At 37.1% G+C, this 23,901-nt stretch overlaps 1 protein-coding gene across 1 annotated transcript in view; it reads right to left on the reverse strand.

The window, feature by feature from the left end:
• The window catches only part of PRKN (parkin RBR E3 ubiquitin protein ligase), a 1,165,698-nt gene that overhangs the window by 912,733 nt on the left and 229,064 nt on the right, over nucleotides 1-23,901 (reverse strand). Inside the window, exon 2 of the mRNA XM_069487460.1 lies at nucleotides 20,659-20,822. Within this exon, the coding sequence (XP_069343561.1) occupies nucleotides 20,659-20,822 (164 nt within the window). The remainder of the gene's footprint in view (nucleotides 1-20,658; nucleotides 20,823-23,901) is intronic.

Consider the following 23,901-nt stretch of genomic DNA (forward strand, 5'->3'; position numbering starts at 1 on the left):
TGAATATAATTATAATTTTTAAAAATCCCCTATCACCTTTATTAACTATAATTATTAGGAGTATAGAGTCAAATATGACCAATGATGCAAACAGTTTATTTCAAGAGCCATCATTTTTATTCTTTAACCTCCTCAAGCCCACACCCCTCACACCACACCACCACATTTAAATTACTTTTAAAACACACAAAAGATGTTTCCTATATTGGGAGTTTGAATCTGTCGACCCGGATACTAGTTTAGACCCTGTAATTCTCTTTGCTTGAAATTAAACAGAATGGCTGACTACTGAGAAAGAAATTTCCTGTGAAGAAAATTATAGTATTCTTTTGTCACAGCTAAGATGTATCTTTTCTGATATGGAAGGTAACAATCACAGCAAGGAAGTTGTTTATGAAATGAGATCTTAATTTTGTTAAAAACAGAATACTAAGCTGAACCTACACCATGGCACTAGCTAGAAGTGATTTACAGTTATTAAAATCAATGCTATAATAGCAAAACAATCAATCACATGCCGAAGGGCTCACAGTAAATTTCTGGGGTCGAACTCCACGGAAGCAAATTGCTGAACTAGTGCAATGTCCTGCTGAGAGAAGGGCATGTCTAGCAAGGCTCACTCCAGAGTGTACCCTGGACTGAGGATTCTAGGAAACGATGAGTAACAAAGGGAAGAGCCATGTTGTCCCTAGGAAGTGGGGACACTCGCTGTGGATTCATATGCCACCGCCTCCGTATGGAATGAAAATCTGTTATACACAGCAATCAGGTGTATGTTCAAACAACGAAGGAACAACTAGGGGTAAGAAGTACTCAACTGACTTACATTATCCTACTTTCCACGGAATTCCGGTAATAACAACAAAAAGACCCATCTCCTTAGTCTCCACTACAAATGTTCACAATGACATGTTAGGTACAGCTGTACTTTCCAGAGGCTGACACTTGATAGACAACTGCTCCAAGGTTGAATTTCAAGTTACATTTTACTGCTGAACTTTTATTTATCCCCTTCAAGGAAAAACTTGAGCATGAGAACTGTAAGCTTACAACTGGGCACAGGAAATATTGATATCCATATTTTTTAGTTTTGCACAAATGTCTACAAATTTCTAGACATTACAGGACTGTAAAGAGCATCGACTTGTTTTGGATTAGAACATTTTTAAAACCCTTCAAGACAATAAAAGACTGGTGGTTTCTTAATCACAGTTTAATGAATTTATCACTAGGAATATATTTTGATGTGTTTGTATGTTAAACTTGATACCATGATAACATGAAAAGAATGTCTGGAATGTTTCATTTCTTAAGCAAAAGTTTCTTAAATATGCAAACTGGGGGATTCTCGTGTGCAATGAATAGGAAAAACTGCTCTGGTCTGTGGCCCATGTCAAAATAAATATTTCAATATTTCATGTCTATAAAATTGGCTTTAAAAGACTGAAAACCTTCTGTATAGACTGTTTGTTTGTTTATTTATTTGTTTTTAGTCCTTGATATTTGCGAGTCAGAATAAATGAGGAGGCCCCATCAGCTTCAGAAAGCATGACACACAGCTTGCAAGAGTAAATGATTTATGAAGCCACAGGCGTGAGTTATGAAGGAACAGTCTACACATTTGAGCTATCTAGCTTAGGGGGGAAGAGACAAATGGGATTCTTGAAAGGTTTGTGAAATACAGAGAGGAAAAAACAGACCAAAGTTAATAAGCTGCCTCAGATAGCAACTAATTAGACAGCAAGGTTTCACTGACAAAATGAAACACGAACAAAAGGCAACAAAAGTTGGCTTATAGCAAATTTTATCTATATTTTCACTTTTTGATTTCTACCCATTTCCTTTTTTCCATTTCAATCAAAAAAAATTATTGCCTAAATCACTATCCTATTGTCTTTTAACATTGTCATTGCTATTTTTACTGGTTCTTGTTCAACTTATAAATTAAGTTAAAATTTTTAATATTTCCAGTCAAGTTGCATTTCCATGTTTTTTGCCTAAAGGCGTAGATCATAGATATCACCTATTTTAATAGTTTCAGCTAGTCCAGAATCCATACTTAGAGCTTCAGACTGGGGAGGGGGAGGGCAGGGACACACAGGACACTATTGTAAACTAAAATAAAATTTTAAGGCTCACCCCCCCACTGGCTGTCTGAATGCACCTCCTCTGGCCAAAGGAATCCCCTAAAACTAAATTGCCAGCCAGGAGGGAGGTCAGACATGCCTCATCATGCCCCCTCCCTTCTTGGGGACATCCTTTGTAACCCATTAACAGGCCTAAGGGTATGTAAGACAAACCTGCAGGCCCTCAATTTACACAACAAATATATGTCTGGTGGCTTGTCTCTGATAAACAGCAACCATGTTAAAACACTCCAAGCCTTTAGACAAAGCTTCATGTCTTTAACCAATTACAAGCCAAAGAATCTTTAAACCCACCTATAAACTGTAGGCACCTCCCTCAACCCCCGCCCCATTTAGAGATGTCCCACCTTTTCTGGCCAAACCAATGTATGCGTCCCACATATTGATTTATGACTTTACCTGTAACCCCTGTCTCCCTGAAAGGTATAAAACCAAACTGTAACCCAGCCACAGCGAGCCACTTGCTCAAGGCCTCTTGGGCAAGCCTCTGGGTCATGGTCTTCAAATTTGGCTCAGAATAAATCTTTTTAAAATTATTTTACAGAGTTTGGCTTTTTTCCGTTGACACTATGCTGGCCATCACCCTGGGGGAAATGTTGAACCTAAGAATTCAGATACAGGGTTGTTGGCTTTAGCAAAGGGGCAGGACTTGCTCCACAACATCAACTTAAAACTTAACAAAGAATGACTATTGGTTCCAGACTATGCTTGCTCTCCTTTTGAGCTAATTTCTATGGTTAAGTAAGGACAAGCAGGTCTCAACTGAGGTGAGGACAAAGCGTGGTTGTCCACAGGTATTGTGATTGTTACAAAGGTCAGATTTCCTAGTGACTCTTTGCAACTTTAAAATAACGCTTTCTATGGAATAAGACAGAATGAAACAATCAGAAGGAAAAGTGTAAAGACGATATGCCTTATATATATAGTGAGCATTCTGAAAACTGTCTCTCATTGATGTCCATCTATGAATTAGGCTGTCTTAAAAAGCAATGGATTTTCTAGCACTGGAGATGGTATATATGATTATAACTTGTTTCCGAACTTCTCATTTTACAGAATGGTAAAATTGTATTATTATATTAAGAAGATAAAGGATATCTGATTCTAAGGAACAGTTATTAAAATATTCATTTATTTTTGAAAGATGGCAAAATGCTAGTAAACACCTTTTCAAAAATAATAGGATTCTACTTCTTTCATTTCTTAATGTTTCTGAACTCGAGGATGCTGCTGAACTATCAGTGCAAGGGAAGCCCTGCCAGCCGCCTGCAGAATAGGCTGAACGTGGCTGCCACTGCCGGCACCTACACAGAACAGCCAGCTGCGCAGTTACTGGGATCGGCAGCACTACGGATATTTAAATTTTAACATGGGTATAACCTAATTTCACTTTTTTGTTTGTTTGTCTAAATGTATTCAAACAGAAAACACAATGTTGTAGCACCAAAATGAATCATTGTGTGGAGGCAATCAAGTATCACAGCAAAGATGATGAATTAAATAAAGGCTGTTGAAATCACCAAATATTCAAAAGGCAGAAACAGTTGGTGTAAATATCCTGAAAGATACCCATTCGAGACTATCATCACGTATCATCATGAATAATTTTACATCAAAAGCTTCCTACTTTAAGAGTAGCTGTTTAACACGTAGTGATATGTAATTTAATTGGGGTTAAAAAAAACTCTCAAATTTAAAGAAATGTATTTTTAGACTATATTATTCAGAACATTCTGCCTAATGAGAAGTCCTCATAAATAACACTCAGAAATACTGTTCACGGACATCTTTCCATTTGAGAGACAGCAAAACACTGAAACCTGTTGTTTGGTGGCAATGAGTTTAAATCATTTAAAAATTGTAAAATCTTTAAATGGGGTATACCATCTCAAGATCCCCAAAGGCTCCACCACTTTCTAGGGTTTTACCTTCAATATACTTTATAATACCTGCCGAGTACTTGCTGACATTTGCGCTAATGGCCTGTGGTGTCCATTTATACTATTGCTATAACAGCAACAAAAATGTTGAGGGTTAGTATTTGTTTGCACATTCTCTTATTTTCCTAAATTATATTCTTAAAAAAATACTCATTTAAGTGCTATATCTTTTTTCTCACCATGTGCTTCTTCCAGACCCCACACCCACCTGGGGACATTAAAGATGATCATAGCAGAGCAGCTCTAGCCGTGAAGGAGCCTACTCTTTGCTAAGAGCTGGTAGGGGTGGTTAATTACTCTGATCAGTCTACTCAGTGTCAAGAAGAAAATTATGTTTCTGGCTGTAGTGGGAGGCAATATCACTAGATTTGCTTCCTTCTCCTTTTCTTAGTTATATGCCTTAAAAGTAGCAGAGTAACTATAATTTATTTGGAAGCATTTTGATAAATTCAATTACAGTTGCTGCTGGGCTGTAAGATTTTTTTTGTATATAGTTTGTGGGCAGTACATCAATCAATTTTTCCAAAATTTTTGGTTTCCAGACTTTTCCTTTAGTTAGATAAAAAAGTTTATTTACTGTATCCTCAAATTTATTTAATTTTTTTCTTTCTGGTCTTATTCTTAATAATTTATCTACTTACTAAGACCAGGTTGAGGATAATATTTTACATTTCTATAAAGCATCTCATCTCATCTTTCTATTTTTTTAAATGACAATGTGAATAAAGATGTACCACTTTAGATTCTATATACGGAAGATTGAAAAGGTTTAAAATACACTTAAATGAATCAACTTAATAATGAAATAAATTTTTTATTAAAAAAGGACAAGAGTCTATTTGAAATATATAGTCCAATCTTAGAGGTAATACAAAGCAGGTCTCTGAATTAAACAGCTGTTTTAAATATATAGATCTTCTGCTCCACCGTCTTAACAGCTGGAAGAAATTACAGTCCAGAGAGACATGTGCATAATTTGAATTAAACAGATGCAGGCTGTGAAGAAAATCAAACAGCTCAAGGTAATAGATGCAAACAATATTACTGAAACTCCAAGGAGTTTTTATTTGTTTTTTCATAATGATGGCAAATGTTGCCATACTTGTGATACAAACTACCCATACCAGCAAAAAGTAGAGATTGTTTTTTTCAAAAATCCAAAAGAAAACATGCCAAATTCTAAATCAAAGCCAAGCCATAGTCAGATCTATACCTTTCCATTTTACAATATTCTTTTGATACAATATACTGATCATGAGCTAGCACTGGCTACTTTGCTCCCTCAGCTGCCATGCACTCTTGGGTGAGATCTGTATTGTACAAAACGTGCCAAACTAATTACATTGTCACATGCTGTGGGGGAATATGACCCAGGAAGAGTGAGAAGTGGCAAAAAGGTTAAGGGAAATATTTGTTCAGTGGAAAAGGAGTAACTTAAATGTCATTTTCTAATTCAAAATATGTTTGACCCACTTTAATGAGCAAAAGCCTGCATTTAAAACCACAAGTTGCTCAAACACTTAGGTCCAGATGGCGACCTTTGGAATGAAAGCACTCTCAAAGAGAACAGACCAGGGGACCTCAGCGTGCCCTGATGTAACAACGTTTCTCCCAGATTAGGCCCTTGAACTTTTATGGCTTTCGGTTTCTAGCTCAGTTCGTGAAAATGTTTACAGAACTTCAATTTAGATGCAAGAATTAGCATTCACATGCTAGATATTCCAAGATCTAAGTATGAAAGTGACAATAATATTTTTTTACACATCATCACCTTAATTGTAGAATTTTCAGTATAAGCATTTGTAAAATAGTCTGGCAGTTCCGCAAACAGTTAAACATATGTTACTGCATGACCCAGCAATTCTACTCCTACTATATACCCAAGAGAAGTGAAAACATATGCCTACACAAAAACTTGTATGCAAATATTCATATCAGCATTATTCATAATAGACAAAAAATAGAAACAACCCAAATGTCCATCAACTAATAAGTAGATAAATAAAATATGCTATGTACATACACGGGAATATTATTCAGCAATAAAAATGAAGTACTGATTCATGCTACAACATATATGAACGCTGAAAACATTATGCTAAGTGAAAAAAGGCAGTCACAAAAAATACAATGAAATGTCCAGAACAGACAAATCCACAGACACAGAAAATGGATCACTGGTTGCCAGGAGGAGGGAGGAATCGAGCATGACTGCTAATGAGCATGGGGTTTCCTTTTGGGGTTGTTGAAAATGTTCTAAAATTGATTGTGGTGAAGGATTCACAACTCTGTGAAGATACTAAAAGCCATAGAATTGTACACTTAACTGGGTAAATTGTACGGCATGTGAATTATATGTCAATAAAGCTGTCAAGAAGTTTCTGTTGGCATCAGAATTGGCTCATTTTTTGTCTCTAATTTATGTGAACCAAAGTCTAACTTGTTCTTTTTTGGGTAGAAGGAGTGCTTTGTTTCACATTAATTTTTTTATTTAAAATTCAATATACATATATCATGAAATTCAAACTTTTCAGAAATACATTATTTATAAGGTGGTCTGCAGTCCTCCCCAACTGAGCTACCCAGCAACACCAGTTTGAGGCATAATGTAGCCTACACTTCAAAGTCCTCACCATGGCCTACGAGGCCACCAGGTTGGACTCCTTCTACCTTCCCAGCCTCCTCTGCACCAATCTCTTTTTCCTTGAGTTTGTCTAGCTACTACAGCTGTCTTTTTTCTCTAAGCTCTTTCTGGCTTTGCCTTCTTTGAACTGGCTTATCCTCTGTGTAGGATGCTCTGCCTCAGGGCTCTTTAAGTCCTGCGGCTTTTCCTAAGGTTTCACTGTACTCCTGAAAGTAGCTGCCACCAGCCTTAAGTCATTGCTTGCCATATAGAAATAGTATTTCTTCTTGAAAGTACATTGCACAGTTTGTAATTATCTTTCTTGGCTATGTACTTCTTTCCTAATAAGGTTTATATATTTGTTCACTTTTTCGTCTTCCCTACTGGAATGCAAACCCTGTATGGGCAGCACCATTGTGGATATTGGTCATCGTGGAGTTGCTGGCGCCTTAAAGCAAGGCCCTCCCCAAAGGAAAGGTCAAAAAATATGTTGAGTAATGAGTAAAAGGGAATGTATGAAAGTGGGATGATAACCACAATATGCATACCATTCTTTAACTTCGTGTGACTCTATTCCAGTCTTTCCAATGACAGAATATTTTAAAAAAACAATACAAATTTATGAAAATAAAAGGTAAAATATTTAAAAAATTATTCAGAAATCATTTTAAATGATTTTAGGAAAAAACTTACTAGCAACAGATTTTGGTTTCATCGTTACACTAGTGAAAACTGGAGACAATCTAGAATGATCACAATCAGGGGATTAGCTCAATAAGTAATTTCAAGTCCATGCAATAAAATAACATAAAATTAATATAAATAAAAAGAGAAGAGGAGGTGGAGTAAGATGGCTGAATAAAAACCTCCAGTGATCGTCCCTCCGTATGAACACCAAATTCAACAACTATCCGCACAACAAGCACTTTCAGGAAAACCAAAACTCAGGGGCTCAATCACAGTACCTGGTTCTAACATACCAAGGAAAGAGACACTGAAGAGGGCAGAAAAGGCAGTGATGCATGGCCTATGCCACCCCTCCCCCAGGCCCTGGCAGCGATGCACCAGCATGCTGTCTGGAGAGAGAATGTGCGTGCCCAGGAAAGGACAGTGAAGTGACTGTGGAGCTCTGCATTGGAACTCAGGGCTGCCCTGGCACAGGGGAACACAGCACAGGGTAGAATTCTGCGGTGCCCGTGGAGAGAGCATTTAGACCAGCCCAGCCAGAGGGAAATTCTCCATCCCCAAATCCAAGTTCCGACTAGCCCCACTACTGGCTGACAAAAAGTGGCCTAGGCCTGGATGAAATTCATAAGGCAGTCACACCACAAAGGCTGCAGTCTTTGGGCAATTCTTGGGGCTATGTTAGCTGAGAGACAGTAAACCTGTGGTGCACGTGACCCAGTGAGACAACAGCAGTGGTGGCCAAGCAAGTGTCTGTGTCACGTGCTCCTCCCTAATTACAGGCAGTAGGGCTCAGGGAGGGTATTCCATTTCCTTCTTGGGAAACGAAATGAGAGAGCTCAGAGGACTTTGTTTTACAACCTGGGTTACCAGCCCAGTCACAGTTAAATAAAGTACCACGCAGACTCCTGAGTTCCCAAACAGCATTTCCAGACCCATCCTGGCCCAGAAGGAAACATACGCCCTGAAGGGAAGGACCCCCTCCCACCAGGATTCCCACCTGCTGGCTAAAGAGACCTTGAGTTTTGAACAAACATCAGAAGTAGACAGGCAGCAGTCACCACGGGCTTTGGGTGAGACTGCACTGTCTTCAGGTGTGACCTGGCACAGTCCCAGCTGCAGTGGCCACCTCACTTCTCCCCCAGCTCCAGCAGCCCAGCATAGAGAGCAAGGGAAGAGAGTGAAAGACTTTGCCTAGTAATCCAGAGAATTCTCCCAGATATTACCCACGTCCACCCAGGAGGTACCACCAGGAGGCGCAAGAGTCACAGCCATTACTGGGCTTGCAGCACCCCCAGTGCTAATATGGCTACAGTGACCGAAGACTTAGACCACAACACTCAATTCCCTTGAATATCTGGAAAGCTTTCTCAAGAAGGATGGACTCAAACAAGCCCAGACTGCGAAAATTAAAATAAATACCTAACTTCAATGTCCAGACATCGACATCTACAAGCATCAAGAACATCCAGGAAGACATGACTTCATCACACCAACTAAATAAGGTAACAGTGACCAATCCTGGAGTGATGGAGACATGTGACCTTTCAGACAAAGGATACAAAATAGCTGTCCTGAAGAAGCGCAATGAACTTAAAGACAACATAGAGAGAGAATTCAGAAGCCTATAAGAGAAATTTAACAAAGAGTTTGAAATGAAAAATATCGAGCAAAAATTCTGAAATTCAGCTGACAACTGAGAAATGCATCAGAATCTCTCAACAGCAGAATTAATCAAGCAGAAGAAAGAATTAGTGAGCTTAAAGATATGCTATTTAAAAATACACAGAAGAGAAAAAAGAATAAAAAAGAATGAAGCACGCATACAAGATCTAGAAAATAGACTCAAAAGGGAAATTCTAAGAGATATTGGTCTTAAAGAGGAGGTAGAGAGAGAGATTGGGGTGGAAAGTTTATTCAGAGCTGCAATAACAGACAACCCCCCCAAACATAGAGAAAGATATCAATATTCATGTACAAGAAGGTCACAGAACACCAAACAGATTTAACCCAAATAAAATTACTTTAAGACATTTAATAATCAAGCACACAAAGGTCACGGATAAAGAAAAGGTCCTAAGGGAAGCAAGAAAAAATTTAAAAATAACATAGAGGAGCTCTAATATGTCTGGCAGAAGTCTTCTTACTGGAAAATTTACAGGCCAAGAGAGAGTGACATGACATATTCAAAGTGCTAAAGGAAAAAAATCTTAACCCTAGAATACTGTATCCTGCAAAAACATCCTTCAAACATGAAAGAGAAATAAAGACATTCCCAGACAAACAAAAGCTGAGGGATTTCATCAATACCACACCTGTCCTACAAGAAATGCTAAAAGAAGTTCTTCAATCTGAAAGAAAAGGACGTTAATGAACAACAAGAAACCATCTAAAGGTATTAATATAAAACTTACTGGTAACAATAAATACACAAATACAGAGTATTCTACTGTTGTAATTGTGGTATATAAACCCCTTATAGCTTGAGTAAGAGACTAAAAGACAAATCTATCAAAAATAATAACTACAACAACTTTCTGAGAGATAGACAGTATAAAAAGATTATCAATGGAAACAAAAAGTTAAAAAGTGGGGGGGATAGAGTTAAAGTGTAGAATTTATTTTATATTTCTCTTTGCTTGTAGTCAGAGTTAAGTTGTCACATGTTTAAAATAATTGGTTATAAAATGATTTTTGCAAGTTTCACGGTAACCTCAAATTTAAAAACCTACAACAGATATGCAAAAAATAAATAACAAGAAATTAAAACACACTACCAGAGAAAATCACTTTTAACAGAGGAAGACAGGGAGGAAGGAATGGAGGACCACAAACAACCAGCATCAAATAACAACATGGCATCAATAAGTCCTTACCTATAAATAATAACATTGAATGTGCATGGACTAAACTCTCCAACCAAAAGACAGAGTGGCTGAATGGATAAAAAAACAAGACACAACTATATATTGTCTACAAGAAACACATTTCACCTACAAAGACACACACAGACTGAAAATAAAGGGATAGAAAAAGATATTTCATGCAAATGGAAACCAAAAAAGAGCAGGAATCGCTACCGTAAAAAGAGACAAAGAAGGTCATCATATAATGATAAAGAGGCAAATCCACCAAGAAGATATAACAATTCTAAACATATCATGGCCATCCAGAAAGTATTCAGCCATTGTTAATATAACAAGAATATACTTTCTGGACAGCCCTTGTATATGCACCCAACACTGGAGCATCCAGATATATTAATATAAAATATAAAGAAAATATTACCAGAGTTAAAGAGAGAGACAGACCCCAATACAATAATCATTGGAGATCTGCACACTCCATTTTCAGCATCGGACAGACCATCCAGACAGAAAATCAACAAAGAAACATTGGACTTAATCTGTACTATAGTCCAAATGGACCCAATAGATACTTATAGAATGTTTCATCCAATAGTTACAGAATACAAGTTTTTTCCCTCAGCTCTTGGATCATTTTCAAAGATAGACCATATATGTTATGCTACAAAACAAGTCTTCAAAAATTGAAAACAATTGAAATCTTATCAAGTATTTTCTCTTACCACAACTAGAAATCAATAACAAGAACAACATTGGAAACTACACAAACACATGGAAATTAAATGATATGCTCTTGAATGACTAGTGGGTCAATGAAGAGATTAAGAAGGAAATTAAAAAATTTCTCAAAACAAATGAAAATGAAAACACAACATAAAACCTATGGGATACAGTAAAAGCAATAATAAAACGAAAGTTTACACCAATAAATGCCACACGACTAGCTTTAAATGGACTTCACAATGATAGATTATGTAAATTTAGTATGCTCATTCTGCTTGTAAATTACAAAGGAAAAAAATTAATCACTTAAGTAGGTCTTATAATGTATTTTTTCCTCAGAGGGCCCCCTAACTCTCTTTGCTCAATTTTACATTTGAGTGACTCACAAAATCTTAGGAGTAATCTTCAATTATTCTGTGCCCCTTGTTAAACAGATTTCTAACTGTACATACTCTTGTAAAATTTCTACCAAAATAAAATGGCACATGCAGATATTTTCAGTGCATTAAAGAAAAATGTAAACTCCACTATAATGGGATATATTCTCTTCTTAAGACAATATTTTATCATAAGATTTAAAACAAAGGAGCTCCCACAAATATGCCATACAATGCTATTCTGATGCTAGTTTGAGTGTGGAATAGGCAATTTGGCATGGGGAAAATTTGACACCTTTTGGAGTGTTTTAAAACAGACTAAGTTTGGGGATGAACCTATTGTACATCAGAAATAAAATGTTTCTCTTTTTTGTGAATTATTCATCAAATTAAACTAACAATAGGTTAAAATTTGCTTTTGTGTCAGCACTGTGTAGGAAACATTTTTTTTAATACTCAAAGCAGCCATATAAAAATACAGGCACTATGATTATCTCCACTTTGTATTAATAGATGGGAAAAACAAAGACTGGGGAATTTAAATGACTTGCTCTTCCCAGAGAGTCTGACTTCAGAGTGATTCATATGTACTGTACTTCATTATAATAGTGCATTGGAAAGTCTAGTCAAATTCTAACCAAGTGATTTCACCCAATGTGTGACACCCTGGAAGTTTTAACTTCTCTGTTATATATGGCAGTAAGTGTGTGTGTGGGATGATATCATGAAACTCCCCCGGAATTTAAAAAAATATACAAAAAGTGTTTGGGTTTCTATAAGAATAGCATGTATCTCGATGTTGCTCAAAATGGGAAGACTTGACCCTGAGAGACAAAACAAGTAAACCGAGGAAGCAGATATTATCTACTTTAGTAGGTTCTAAAGTTCTTAGTGTCCAAATTTTAAATAGCACGAGAAATAGCTTAAATAAGTTTTTGTTTTGATTTTCTCTCCTTTCAGAACAATGTTTTGATGAATTATGCATAAATGGAATGCAAACACACAGATCCAATTCCCTTTGAAATACTTAAGGATATAAAAACGAACAGAGAATATCCTTGGCAAAACCTGTATTGAGCTTTCAAAAGCCCACATATCTGAAATAGAGTCTGTGATGTACTCCAAAACATAAACATCAGTGAGTTCTCACATTTCTCCTTTCTCCCTCTAATGTCAGAATGCTTTATTAATTTAAAAAGCAGAGCTCTGTGCTATAATTAGTCTACATATGAAATTTTATCTGAGTGACACCTCTGAATGCAAACTGACCAGCCGGAATAATAGGATAGGAAACATTCAATGGCAAAGTAAAACTCAATGACAAAATAAAATCTTCAATGAAATATAGTTTATACAACTATACCCCCAAAATTCTAACTTCTCCTCAAGAATATATAGCGTTCCCTAGATGAATGCGTGCCTGTGTGAAGACACACATGCGCAATAAGCTAAAACAAACATTTAAAAAATCCATAAATAATTGACACTAGAGCACTCTACTGACACTTAGTTCATAAATCATGAGCTTGCCCAACAGATCGGTAAATACTCGATATTTTGCTTCCATTCAGATGCATATGTTTGTCCTCTGTTTGGGTACAGAGCCAAAGGATGCTCTCTTAGCACACCTGTCAGTGCCTTTGAAAGGCTACTATAGCAGCACTCACTTATCAAGTGTTAACTTCTGTTCATTAAATTCCTGCTGCTAAATGGTTCATGAGAACTGTATTCTTACCAAAAGTAAATCTAATACTTACAGAAAAAAAATCAACACAACATATTAGGATAGAAAAGTAAAACTCTCCCATTCCCTTTTAATTTTGTTTTCTGTGTCTTTTGGGCATCACTAAAGGTATAATTAAAGTAAATTATTTTGTTATACACACTTAACTTTATCTGCCACTTAACTTACATCTAAAGAAAATAAAAGTAAATACTTACTAATGTTAATTTATTAATTAATTAAAGCTTCGACCCAGCCCACCTGTAAATAGAAAATGAAGGGGAAAATATATTCTATATACTCTCGTATTTATTCATCATAAGTAAGTTTGGTACATAAGCCTCAAAGAGCTTCCTCCCACAAAATTTTTTATTGTTCTCTGAGAGTAATCTCGGGCTTGTTATTAATATAATTGCTTGGTAAAAGGAAAGAAAAGAAAATGTTTTGCTTTAGAAGCTTTAGGGTGAATAATGTGGTAAGCGGAGACACAAAATCTCATTCCTTAAATTCTTCTCTAATGGATGATGACTGCATTAAACAAAATCTCAGACAACATCAGGACAATTGGATGATAGAATCTGAGTCCAGTAATGAAGACAATAGAGCAGAATATTTAAAACTAGGACTTTAGTGAATTGTAATAAAATTTCGTGGTGTGTAATCTCTTCTCTTTCATCTGTCAGGTTACCTATGAGACAGCCTTTTGCATCCTATACTGTAATAAAATACATCCTATGTTCAGAGTTTGGGGATTGGCTTGCTCTAGAGTTTCACTCCCTCACACACTACCTGCCTTGGAATATCAGTACAATGAGGATAATGGAAACACCTATGAGATGTGAGCCTATTAAATCAATCCACAGACCATGTATCTTCTGACTCCTATAAGCTAAAAGAATCTCAACATTTTTTTTTTTTCAAGTCTGTGCTTATCCATGGCAATCCTCAAAGATGTTTCATAAGCCCGCAGGGGTACAGAAATGTCAAGACTTCCTTTCAAGAGAAAAATAACATTTATGAGCGCTCTGAATTATGCAAAGAGGTAAGTAATTCGGAGAGTCTTTCTGACTGACACATATAAACAACCAGACACAAACAGATGAAATAAGGGTCTTCCTGAAGTGAGCATTTGCTCTGAGCAGATTACCATGCTTTGATTCTAGACTCTGACACTTAGCACTTACCAGCTACTATAAGAATGTCCCTGTTCTTTGGAGGAACTCAAGAGTTTATCTACATTTGCCTGAATGAATGAGGCCAGCAGCAAGTTCCATTAGCAAGGCAGCCCTTCAGAGAAGATGTTAGCGTTTGTCCTGCAGTGACTGAAGGTGTAATTTACAAAACTACTCTTATAGACAAAGAAATCACCATATGTCTGTTCTCTGGGTACAATGGTGTTTAGCCTGCTGTCTTTTATCTTATAATCAGGGGTAAAAATAATTACATTGGTCATTTATACAGTCACTTGCAGAATTCTTTTATATTCATATAAAAAAACATGGTGGAAATGCATTCAATGCCCTAAATAGATACTAGTTTCTTTCTGTCTTGTATTCAATAAAGAAAGAAAAATAATTTTAAATAAATTTAGTTTATAAATGAAGCCATTACATTCCTAAATTCTATTATATACATGTATGATATCAATAAAAGGGGAGCAATTTTTTTTTAAATGAATGCTTTCTAACCTTATAACCACAATGGCTCATTTATTTCTGAAACTTATAATACATGACTATCATATTCTTTTTTTTTCTTTTTTATTTCAGCATATTATGGGGGTACAAATGTTTAGGTTACGTGCATTGCCCTTGCCCCACCCGAGTCAGAGCTTCAAGCATGTCCATCCCCCAGACAGTGTGCACCGTACCCATTAGGTGTGCATATACCCATCCCTTATCCCCCCTCCCATCTGCCTGACACCTGATGAATGTTATTACTATATGTGAACTTAAGTCTTGATCAGTAAAAACCAATTTGATGGTGAGTACATGTGGTGCTTGTTTTTCCATTCTTGGGATACTTCACTTAGTAGAATGGGTTCCAGCTTTATCCAGGATAATACAAGAGGTGCTAGATCACCATTATTTTTTGTGGCTGAGTAGAACTCCATGGTATACATATACCACATTTTATTAATCCACTCATGTACTGATGGGCACTTGGTTGTTTCCACATCTTTGCAATTGTGAATTGTGTTGCTATAAACATTAGAGTGCAGATGGTTTTTTTGATAGAATGTCTTTTGTTCTTTTGGGTAGATGCCCGGTAATGGGATTGCTAGATCAAATGGTAGTTCTACTTGTATCTCTTTGTGGTATCTCCTTATTGCTTTCCACAGAGGTTGCACTAGTAAACAAAAAGTTGTTCTTTGAAAAAATAAACAAAACTGACACGCCTCTAGCTAGATTAATGAGAAGTAGAAAAGAAAGAACTCTAATAAGCTCCATCAGGAACGAAAAAGGAGAAATTACAACTGATGCCACGGAAAGACAAAATATCATCTATGAATACTATAAAAACCTCTATGCACATAAACTGGAAAATGTGGAGGAAATGGACAAATTCTTTGAAACACACAGCCTCCCAGGCTCAATCAGGGAGAAACAGAATTCCTGAACAGACCAATATCAAGTACTGAAATTCAAACAGCAATAAAAAACTTTCCTAAAAAGAAAAGTCTCGGACCAGACGGTTTCACACCTTAATTTTACCAGACCTACAAAGAAAAACTGATGCCTATCTTTCAGAAATTATTCCACAACATCGAGAAGGAAAGAATTCTCCCCAACACATTTTATGAAGCCAACATTACCCTGATACCAAAACCAGGAAAGAATGCAACAAAAAAAGAAAACTACAGACCAATATCCCTTTTGAATATAGACACAACAATTCTCAACAAAATCCTAGCAAACCAAATTCAGGTGCTTATCAAAAAAATAATCCATCACGACCAAGCGGGCTTCATCCCAGAGATGCAGGGATGGTTGAACATATGCAAATCTATAAATGTAATTCACCACATAAATAGAAGCAGAAACCATCATATTCTTTTCCAGAGTGGCTCTACCATTTTATATTCCCAGTAGCAATATATGAGTAATCCAATTTTTCCACATCCTTACCAGTATTTGGTGTCATCACTATTTTATATTTTAGTCATTTAGCTACTTTAGTGGTTGCTCTACATATTACTTTATACATTCATAACTTGTCATGCTCTACTGCAGTTGTAATTTTATAGGCTAAGTGAAATTTAGAAATCTTACCTTCTCTTACATCCCTTTTTAATATATTTGCCTTAAATATTTCATCTGTATTTAGAACTACATTAGACAGTGTTGCAATTTTTACTGCAACCCTCAAACATGATTTAGAAAACTCAAGAGGAGAAGGAAAGTGCACTGTATTTACTCATATTTTTGTTTACTATGTTCTTTCCTCCTTCCTGATGTTCCAAAGTTCCTTTCTCCATTGTTTCATTTCTGTTTAGAGAACTTCTAGCCATTCTTTTAGGGTAGGTCTGCTAGTGACAAATCTTCTTAGTTTTTTGTCATCAGGCCATTATTGGGATTTTCTTTCTTTTATTTTTTTGTATATCCATGTTGGCATTTGCAGGTTGCTAATTTTTTCAGCTCTATGTCTGAGATAACATAGTAAAAAGAAAACTCGAGGTATTCACCACTATATTCTTCCTTGGGTCCAGAAGTCCCTAATAAGTCTGAATTCTTTTTACCACCTTTCAGAATCTTCATATGTTTGTACAGCTGACCCTTTAATAACATGGGTTTGAACTGCATGATCCACTTATACCTGGATTTTCTACTGCCTCTGCCACCCCTGGGACAGCAAGCCAACCCCCCCCCCACTTCCTCCTCATCCTCCTCCTCAGCCTACTCACCATGAAGATGACAAGGATGAATACCTTTATGATGATCTACTTCCACTTAATGAATAGTAAATATATTTTCTCTTATGACTTTCTTAATAATATTTTCTCTAGCTTATTTTAAGAATATAACATATAATACATATAATATAAAAATATGTGTTAATCAAGTGTTTATCTTACTGGTAAGGCTTCTGGCCAGTACTAGGCTATTAGTAGTTAAGTTCTGAGGGGAGTCAAAAGTTATATGTGGATTTTTGACTGCATGGAGGGTCAGCACCCCTAACTCCATGTTGTTCAAGGGCAAACTATATTATATATAATACGTAGATGTTTAAGTATACTTAGTGGGTAGAACAGGAAATAGTATGTCTACTCCAGCTTCCCAGAAGCGGGACCTGTGCCAGATCATCTGTTTTTTGATGTCCATATTTCCTTCTATTTTTCTTTAATTCTTTAAAGCTCTTAAAGTCTTGGCAATAACAAAATGGAACAGATTAGTGTATAAAAAATAATTTTACTTTAAAAGTGCTTCTCAAAATGGCCTACGGACATACTCTCTAGGAATTGAAAATTGTGTGAGTTTTTTAAAATCTTGTGATATCAATTATATTATAATCTTATAAATATTCTTCACCAGTTAAAAAGATAAACCCACTTTTTTATTATGAATATTTTCATAAGACTATGGTCTTAAGCTATCATTTCCCAAAGTGCCTGGGGTGAGGCACCAATACATACTTACCCCCTAAAAGATGATGAGACTCTTAAGTGTGAGAGATACATGGTCACATGGTCCTGGGTGAACATGCGTCTTGGTTTGCCAAGGACATTCCCAGCATATACTTTTTGTGCTGGAATAGTTATTAATAGTCTTCTTTCATACTCAAAATATCTCATTTTGCATGATAAGCTCTCTCTATGTATAGATTGATAGATAGAAATAGACAGCCATATTATTGATAATTGTACTAATAAAAAAAAAGAAAATGAAAATAAAATGAAAGGAAGAAACATCCAGAAAGCCTATATACCACCCTCACCATTCCCTCTTCTCTTCAGTACAACAAGGTGTACACTTAACATTCGTCAGTGGAAGAATTAAGTAGCTCACATGCAAGGTTCATTTTCCCTTTCTCAGCAGCAACTTCTCATTATACATTTTGTGCTTATACTGTAAAATATAGCACCTATAATGATAAAGGGTAACTAAAGGGTAGTGACTAAATAGTTATAAGCATATGTTCCAAAATAATACAAGAATATCAAAGAATGCTAAAATTCTGCCAATTACACACCTAAATAAATTACAGCCATCAATTTGCAATTAAATATGTAACTGCCTGGTCTTTACAATGAAACCCTTATATGAACACAGTTTGCCAACTTCTCAGCACCTTAATCACTAAACTGTGATTTAATAAAAGTATCATAAATATAAAATGCCTTATTTTTCAGTGTCTTCAGACCTAAGTTCTCAATAGCCAGCTAGACATCTCCAAACATATATCCAGCTGACATCAACTCTCATCATGTATTATTAAACAGAAAAACTAATCATCCTTTACACAAACTGTATCTTCATACTTCCCATATTTCTCTATTTCATCCCATTTTTCTCTACTTCTCCACAAATGAAAATGCAATGCCAAGTCAGTCAAGGTTCTGTAAAATACAGCTTCAAATTCCACTTTTTGCCCAATCTTTAACATCTCCTCTAGGTTCTCGAACAACAGGAATATCCTTTTATCCAAGCATTGTCTATGCTCATTCCTCCCTCTATGAAATCCTACCTGAATTCAACTCATCCCTGAAGTCTTTCCTGGTGACTTCCAACCAGATGTGTTTTCTCTATCTTTAAAACTTCATAAACTTATTTTTCAGTTGTGATATGCCAGATAAATCTGACATCCTTACATTATAGCTATTAGGTTGAACCACATGGAATTGCTGATAATTTTAATCTATAAAAATGGTAATCCTGTACAGTTCAAGTTAATATTTATTTCATTTGGCGTTAGAGCCCCTAAATAAAGAACAGCCTCCAAGAAGGCAGGGGCCGAGTTTTGCCTTTTTTTTGGATCCCTTCCGAGGCCTGGAACACTGGAAATGCATAAGAAACATTTGTCAAAATAAAGACTCTTAAATCAATAAATATCTCATGCATACATGTTTGTAAAATCAATCATCTGTAGCAATTAGTCTAACTAAATATGAAATAGCTAATTGTTTTACTAATCAGCCCAAATGGCAGAGGTGAATAGTGATAGAACCTGAAAGTTCTGGTAATATAAAATGTTTTGATTCAAGAAGCTATTTTAAACATTATTTATTTGTTAAAGAAACATTCTTGAATTTAGAGGTTGACAAGTACAATGAAAAGCTTTTTAGTTGACTGAAATATAAAAAAAAGTCAAAATACTTTTTAGCACATGCATTTCTCTTACAAAACCAAATTGCCTAAAAGCAAAGCACAGCAGTTTGTGCACCATGAGTAGAGCCTCACCCCGTCAGCAGGAGATGCAATGGAGAGTAACAGGGACAATTTGCATTTCTATAGCCTCTTTGTATATCCAAATTCTGAGAGCTTTTCACAAAGCAGTACATATCACCCCCCAGAAGAGAGAGTGAGAAGATGTAGATACAAGGATGGACAGACTCCCTGCACCCAGCACGGGAGCCTCCTGTGCGCACCAGGGCCCCACGCAGCTGTAAACAGCAGTGCAATTAATCAGTGAAGGTTAAGACGGGGAAATGTACCTGCAGGGCCCTTCAACAATCACATGAGCCATCCACAGAAAGCATTTAGTCTTTCCTATTTTCAAAAAGAATAACTTCAGTATGTGTTGAATTGTATTTGTTGGCTTCCCCAACAAATTACTGGTCTCTACTTCTAGGTGATGGCACAGTTCATCAATCACCAAACCAGTTCCCTCCAATTCCTACAAAAATCACCACTCTGAATGGCACACAGTCAAAAGTACATGGGGCTTTAATGGTGCTAGGAGCAGTGGGGTGCCTGAAAGTGCTGGGGCCGGGAGAGAAGAGAGCATGGCTCACTCTGCAATATTTCGGGGGTCTATTCTAGGGATGATTTTACTGAACCTTGGAGAAATTAAGCTCCAGTCTTCCTTCCCCACCAGCTTTGGAACTGTGCCATCCAGATCCAGGACAGAGAATTCTCAGAGCTGGCTGTGCGTGGGGCCCTGAGCCTGCACCTCCTGCAGCACAGGGTGGCAGCAGCCTTGACTGTCCTCCAGGGGTCACAATTGGGTTGTGAATTCCGCACAGTGCAGCGACTGAGCAGCCTGATTTGGAACAATTTATTCGAATCCTTCTTCATTAAGATTCAGATGGAATAAGTAAGGTAGAAATTGAACAGACACAGAAATTGTGCCTTGCTGCTCCTGCAGTCAGTAAACATTTATTCACTAAGCCCAGCTCCTGCGTTCCCTCTCTCTCTCACTCACTCGCAGTTGTTCTTCCAATCCTTCCTGCTTGCTGTTTTAATGCATAATTAAGAAGGTCAGAATTAATGAAGCAGTGTGGAGTAAAGTTCAAGGAATCCCCAGGCACTATTTATTCTATTAGATCTCAGGCATGAATGTCAGATTGGCAGCGGAAGCGGCATAAGCGATGGGGCTGGCTGCATCCCCGCAACGATCCGCCAGGGGAGACTCACCTGCACTGTCCAGTCATTCCTGAGCTCCTTCCCTGCGAAAATCACACGCAACTGGTCAGCTGGAACCCCCTGTCGCTTAGCAACCACCTCCTTGAGCTGGAAGATGCTGGTGTCAGAATCGACCTCCACTGGGAAACCATGGCTGGAGTTGAACCTGACAAACACTGACCAAGAAAATTGGAAGGGAGAAAAAAAAGTGAGCATCACTCAAAGTCCTTAAATAGTAACATTTCTGAACCGACTTACCCTTCAATGAATGGCATACATTTTCTTTCATCTATAACAAAAAACTTAATGCTATAGAGCAATATTTGGGAAAGACGGAGTTTCCTCATGAGATTTTCCTTTCCTACGTTAGTCAGTGACCCAAAAACCAAAATTGCATTCTCCCTTTGACATCCATCCTGGGAAACAGAGGGTCTCAAGCAGAACCCTTGCCTGATTGCAATTCTAAGAATGCTGTGAGTTTATCAAAGAGATTCAGCTCTGACAGCTTATACAAACTCACGCTCCCTCCACAGTGCCCCTCTTAATAAAAATAGAAGGCAACACGTTAGCACTCAAGGGATAGCAATGGGAAAACTTCAAGCCACTTTATAGACTACAGTGAAGACCCACCCGGGGCAGTATAAGAGCCCGATGCTTTGGTGGCCCTGGCCTAAAATGCTCCATTGGGTCTGTGGAGATTTACCATTTTTTTTTAAAGTAGGGACAACATTTCTCTTATTGGAAGCACTGTTTCCCGTGAGACCCAGGCTGGAACCTGACAGCCATTTTGAAGGCAGTCTTCTCACCTCAATTGGCATGCCACCTCTTCAAGGCTCTCACATCTGTCATTCCTTCACATGCCCCTCCCACTACTCTCAGGCAGGCTCCTGTGCAATCTTTTCTAGATTCTTGCAATAGCCTTCCAACTGGAGTCTTGATCCACTCCATTCACTTCCAAAACGCCTTACACCAGTCTGCAAAATAAGCCTCACTAATACTGAGCGATGGCCATGTCTTACCACTCACTAGGGGGAACAATCCAAGACCCCTATCATTGAACACCAATCTATATTCCAGCATTTTCCCCATTAGTTTCTCGTGTACTCTGCTAAACTAAATGCACCCAGAAAACACATCACAGAAAACTATTGCACCTGACCTCCTGTCTACTCCCATGGCCCATTACATTTCTTCTTCTATCTTTTTTTTTTTTTTTTTTTCTTCTCTTAGAGACAGGGTCTTGCTTTGTCACCCAGGTATGGCTGGATCATAGCTCACTGTAACCTCGAACTCCTAGGCTCAAGTGATCCTCTTGCTTCAGCCTCCTGAGTAGCCAGCTGGGACTACAAGCACACAACACTATGCTTGGCTAATTTTTAAAAAAAATTTTGTAGAGACAGGGTCTCACTATGTTGACTAGGCCGGTCTCAAACTCCTGGCCTGAAGGCAATCCTCCTGCCCCGGCCTCCCAAAGCACTAGGATTACAGGTAGAAGCCACCATGCTCATGGTCCATTTCAAATATGAGCCCTGGCAAAAAACCTGATCTTGCCTATTCAAAGCTCCAGCGGCTTTGATACTACATATACCTTATAATACCTGCCACACTCCTCGTGGAAGCAGGATAGCACAGAGGTTAAAAGTACAGCCTTCAGGGTTAGCAAGACCTGAGCACCAATCCCCACATGCTCCTTTATCAGGTTAGCAGGCTGTGGTAAACCTATCAACCCTTCCTCTTTAAGTCTCACTTCCCTTATCTTGAAGACATGAACAAACTATGGATGATATTATGTGACACATTAAGTACTGTTGACAGTGTTTAAAACCATCATATAGTAACCTTCAAAAATAAGGGACATTTGCTTATGTCTTAGTTGATTTTGGTATACGTTTTCCCTTCCTTAAAACACGATAAACTCCTCAAGGGCAGGTACTGTCGTTTGTTTACTGACGTAACCTCCTTCAAATGTAGCACCATCACCAACTAGTTCTCCATTCAAATGTGAGATGACCCGCCTCATAATAGTAATAATAAAATAATAATTATAGTGCTAATGATAATCAGGCACATACATATAATGTGCCAGATGTTGTGCTTTACACATGCTCTTCCTAAGCCTCTTGATAATCTGGTCAGGTCATAATTATTATCCTTATTTAATAGAATAGTAAATGAAGGCCCGGAGAATTGTAACCACTTTCCTAAGGATATCAACTACTTTGTAATAGAATCAGATTTCAAATTCAGTTCGATCTAACTCTAAAGCTCATTCCATTTCTACTATAATAGGCTGCCTAAAACCTTCTCAGAGGAAAAGTCCACAGTTCTTTCCCTTATGAAAAAAAGATAAACAACAACAAAAAGGCTTTATAACGTAAGTCAGATATTCCCTATACAGGTGAGCAGTAGAAAAGGGGATTTAAAAAAAGAATAAAAGCTCTAGTGAGGAGCTAAGAGCAAAGAACAATGAACAACAGTTATAAGACACACTGAAATAGAAATGACACCAAAATGAGGGCAGGTGGCCTAGATGGCACCCAAAGTACAAAAGCTGACATATTTGACCAGCATGAAAAAGTATTTAGAAAAAGTAAGGACTAGAAATGACAAATGTGCCCCAAATAAAGAAAATTCATGAAAATATACTAATTACAGAGAAAAAGGTGCTTTTGATGTACTTTTAAGTAAATTTCATTTGACACCTGTGAAAGTAGAGGGGAAGAAATAAAAATGTGTTGGAAGTCCTTGAGGTATATTTACAGCATCCTCAGATCAAAGACCATGAGACAAACGAGTCATCAGATAAGACGCAGCAGTTAAGGGGCTATAAGGACAACAGATAGTGTCCAAGTTCTAAATTTGATTTTCTACTTGTGGGAATAGATTTTTTTAAAAAAGCAAAACATGGGGAGAATATAGGAAGAAGGAGCTGGAACCTATACAAAAGCTACTATAAAATTAGATAAAAATTCCTGGATATCCTAAGTTTATGATTTTTTTCTTCAGGGATTCAAATCATGGGAATTCTACTGCAAAGACAAGAATTATTAAGAAAAATAAAGAGAAAACATGCAAAAAATACACACAATAACTCTTTACAACTACTGAAAGCATTAGTTCTGAAGAGCCTTTTCTATAATGAAAATAAAAGTTATAAAGCGTAAGTTCAACTTAGATAAATCATACAAACACTACAGAAATGAATATTTCTTGAACTGCAAGTCCGATACATAATGTGGATTTACAATGGAAAGA

Source organism: Eulemur rufifrons, chromosome 15 (assembly GCF_041146395.1).
Source record: "Eulemur rufifrons isolate Redbay chromosome 15, OSU_ERuf_1, whole genome shotgun sequence".
NCBI classification, from domain to species: domain Eukaryota; kingdom Metazoa; phylum Chordata; class Mammalia; order Primates; family Lemuridae; genus Eulemur; species Eulemur rufifrons.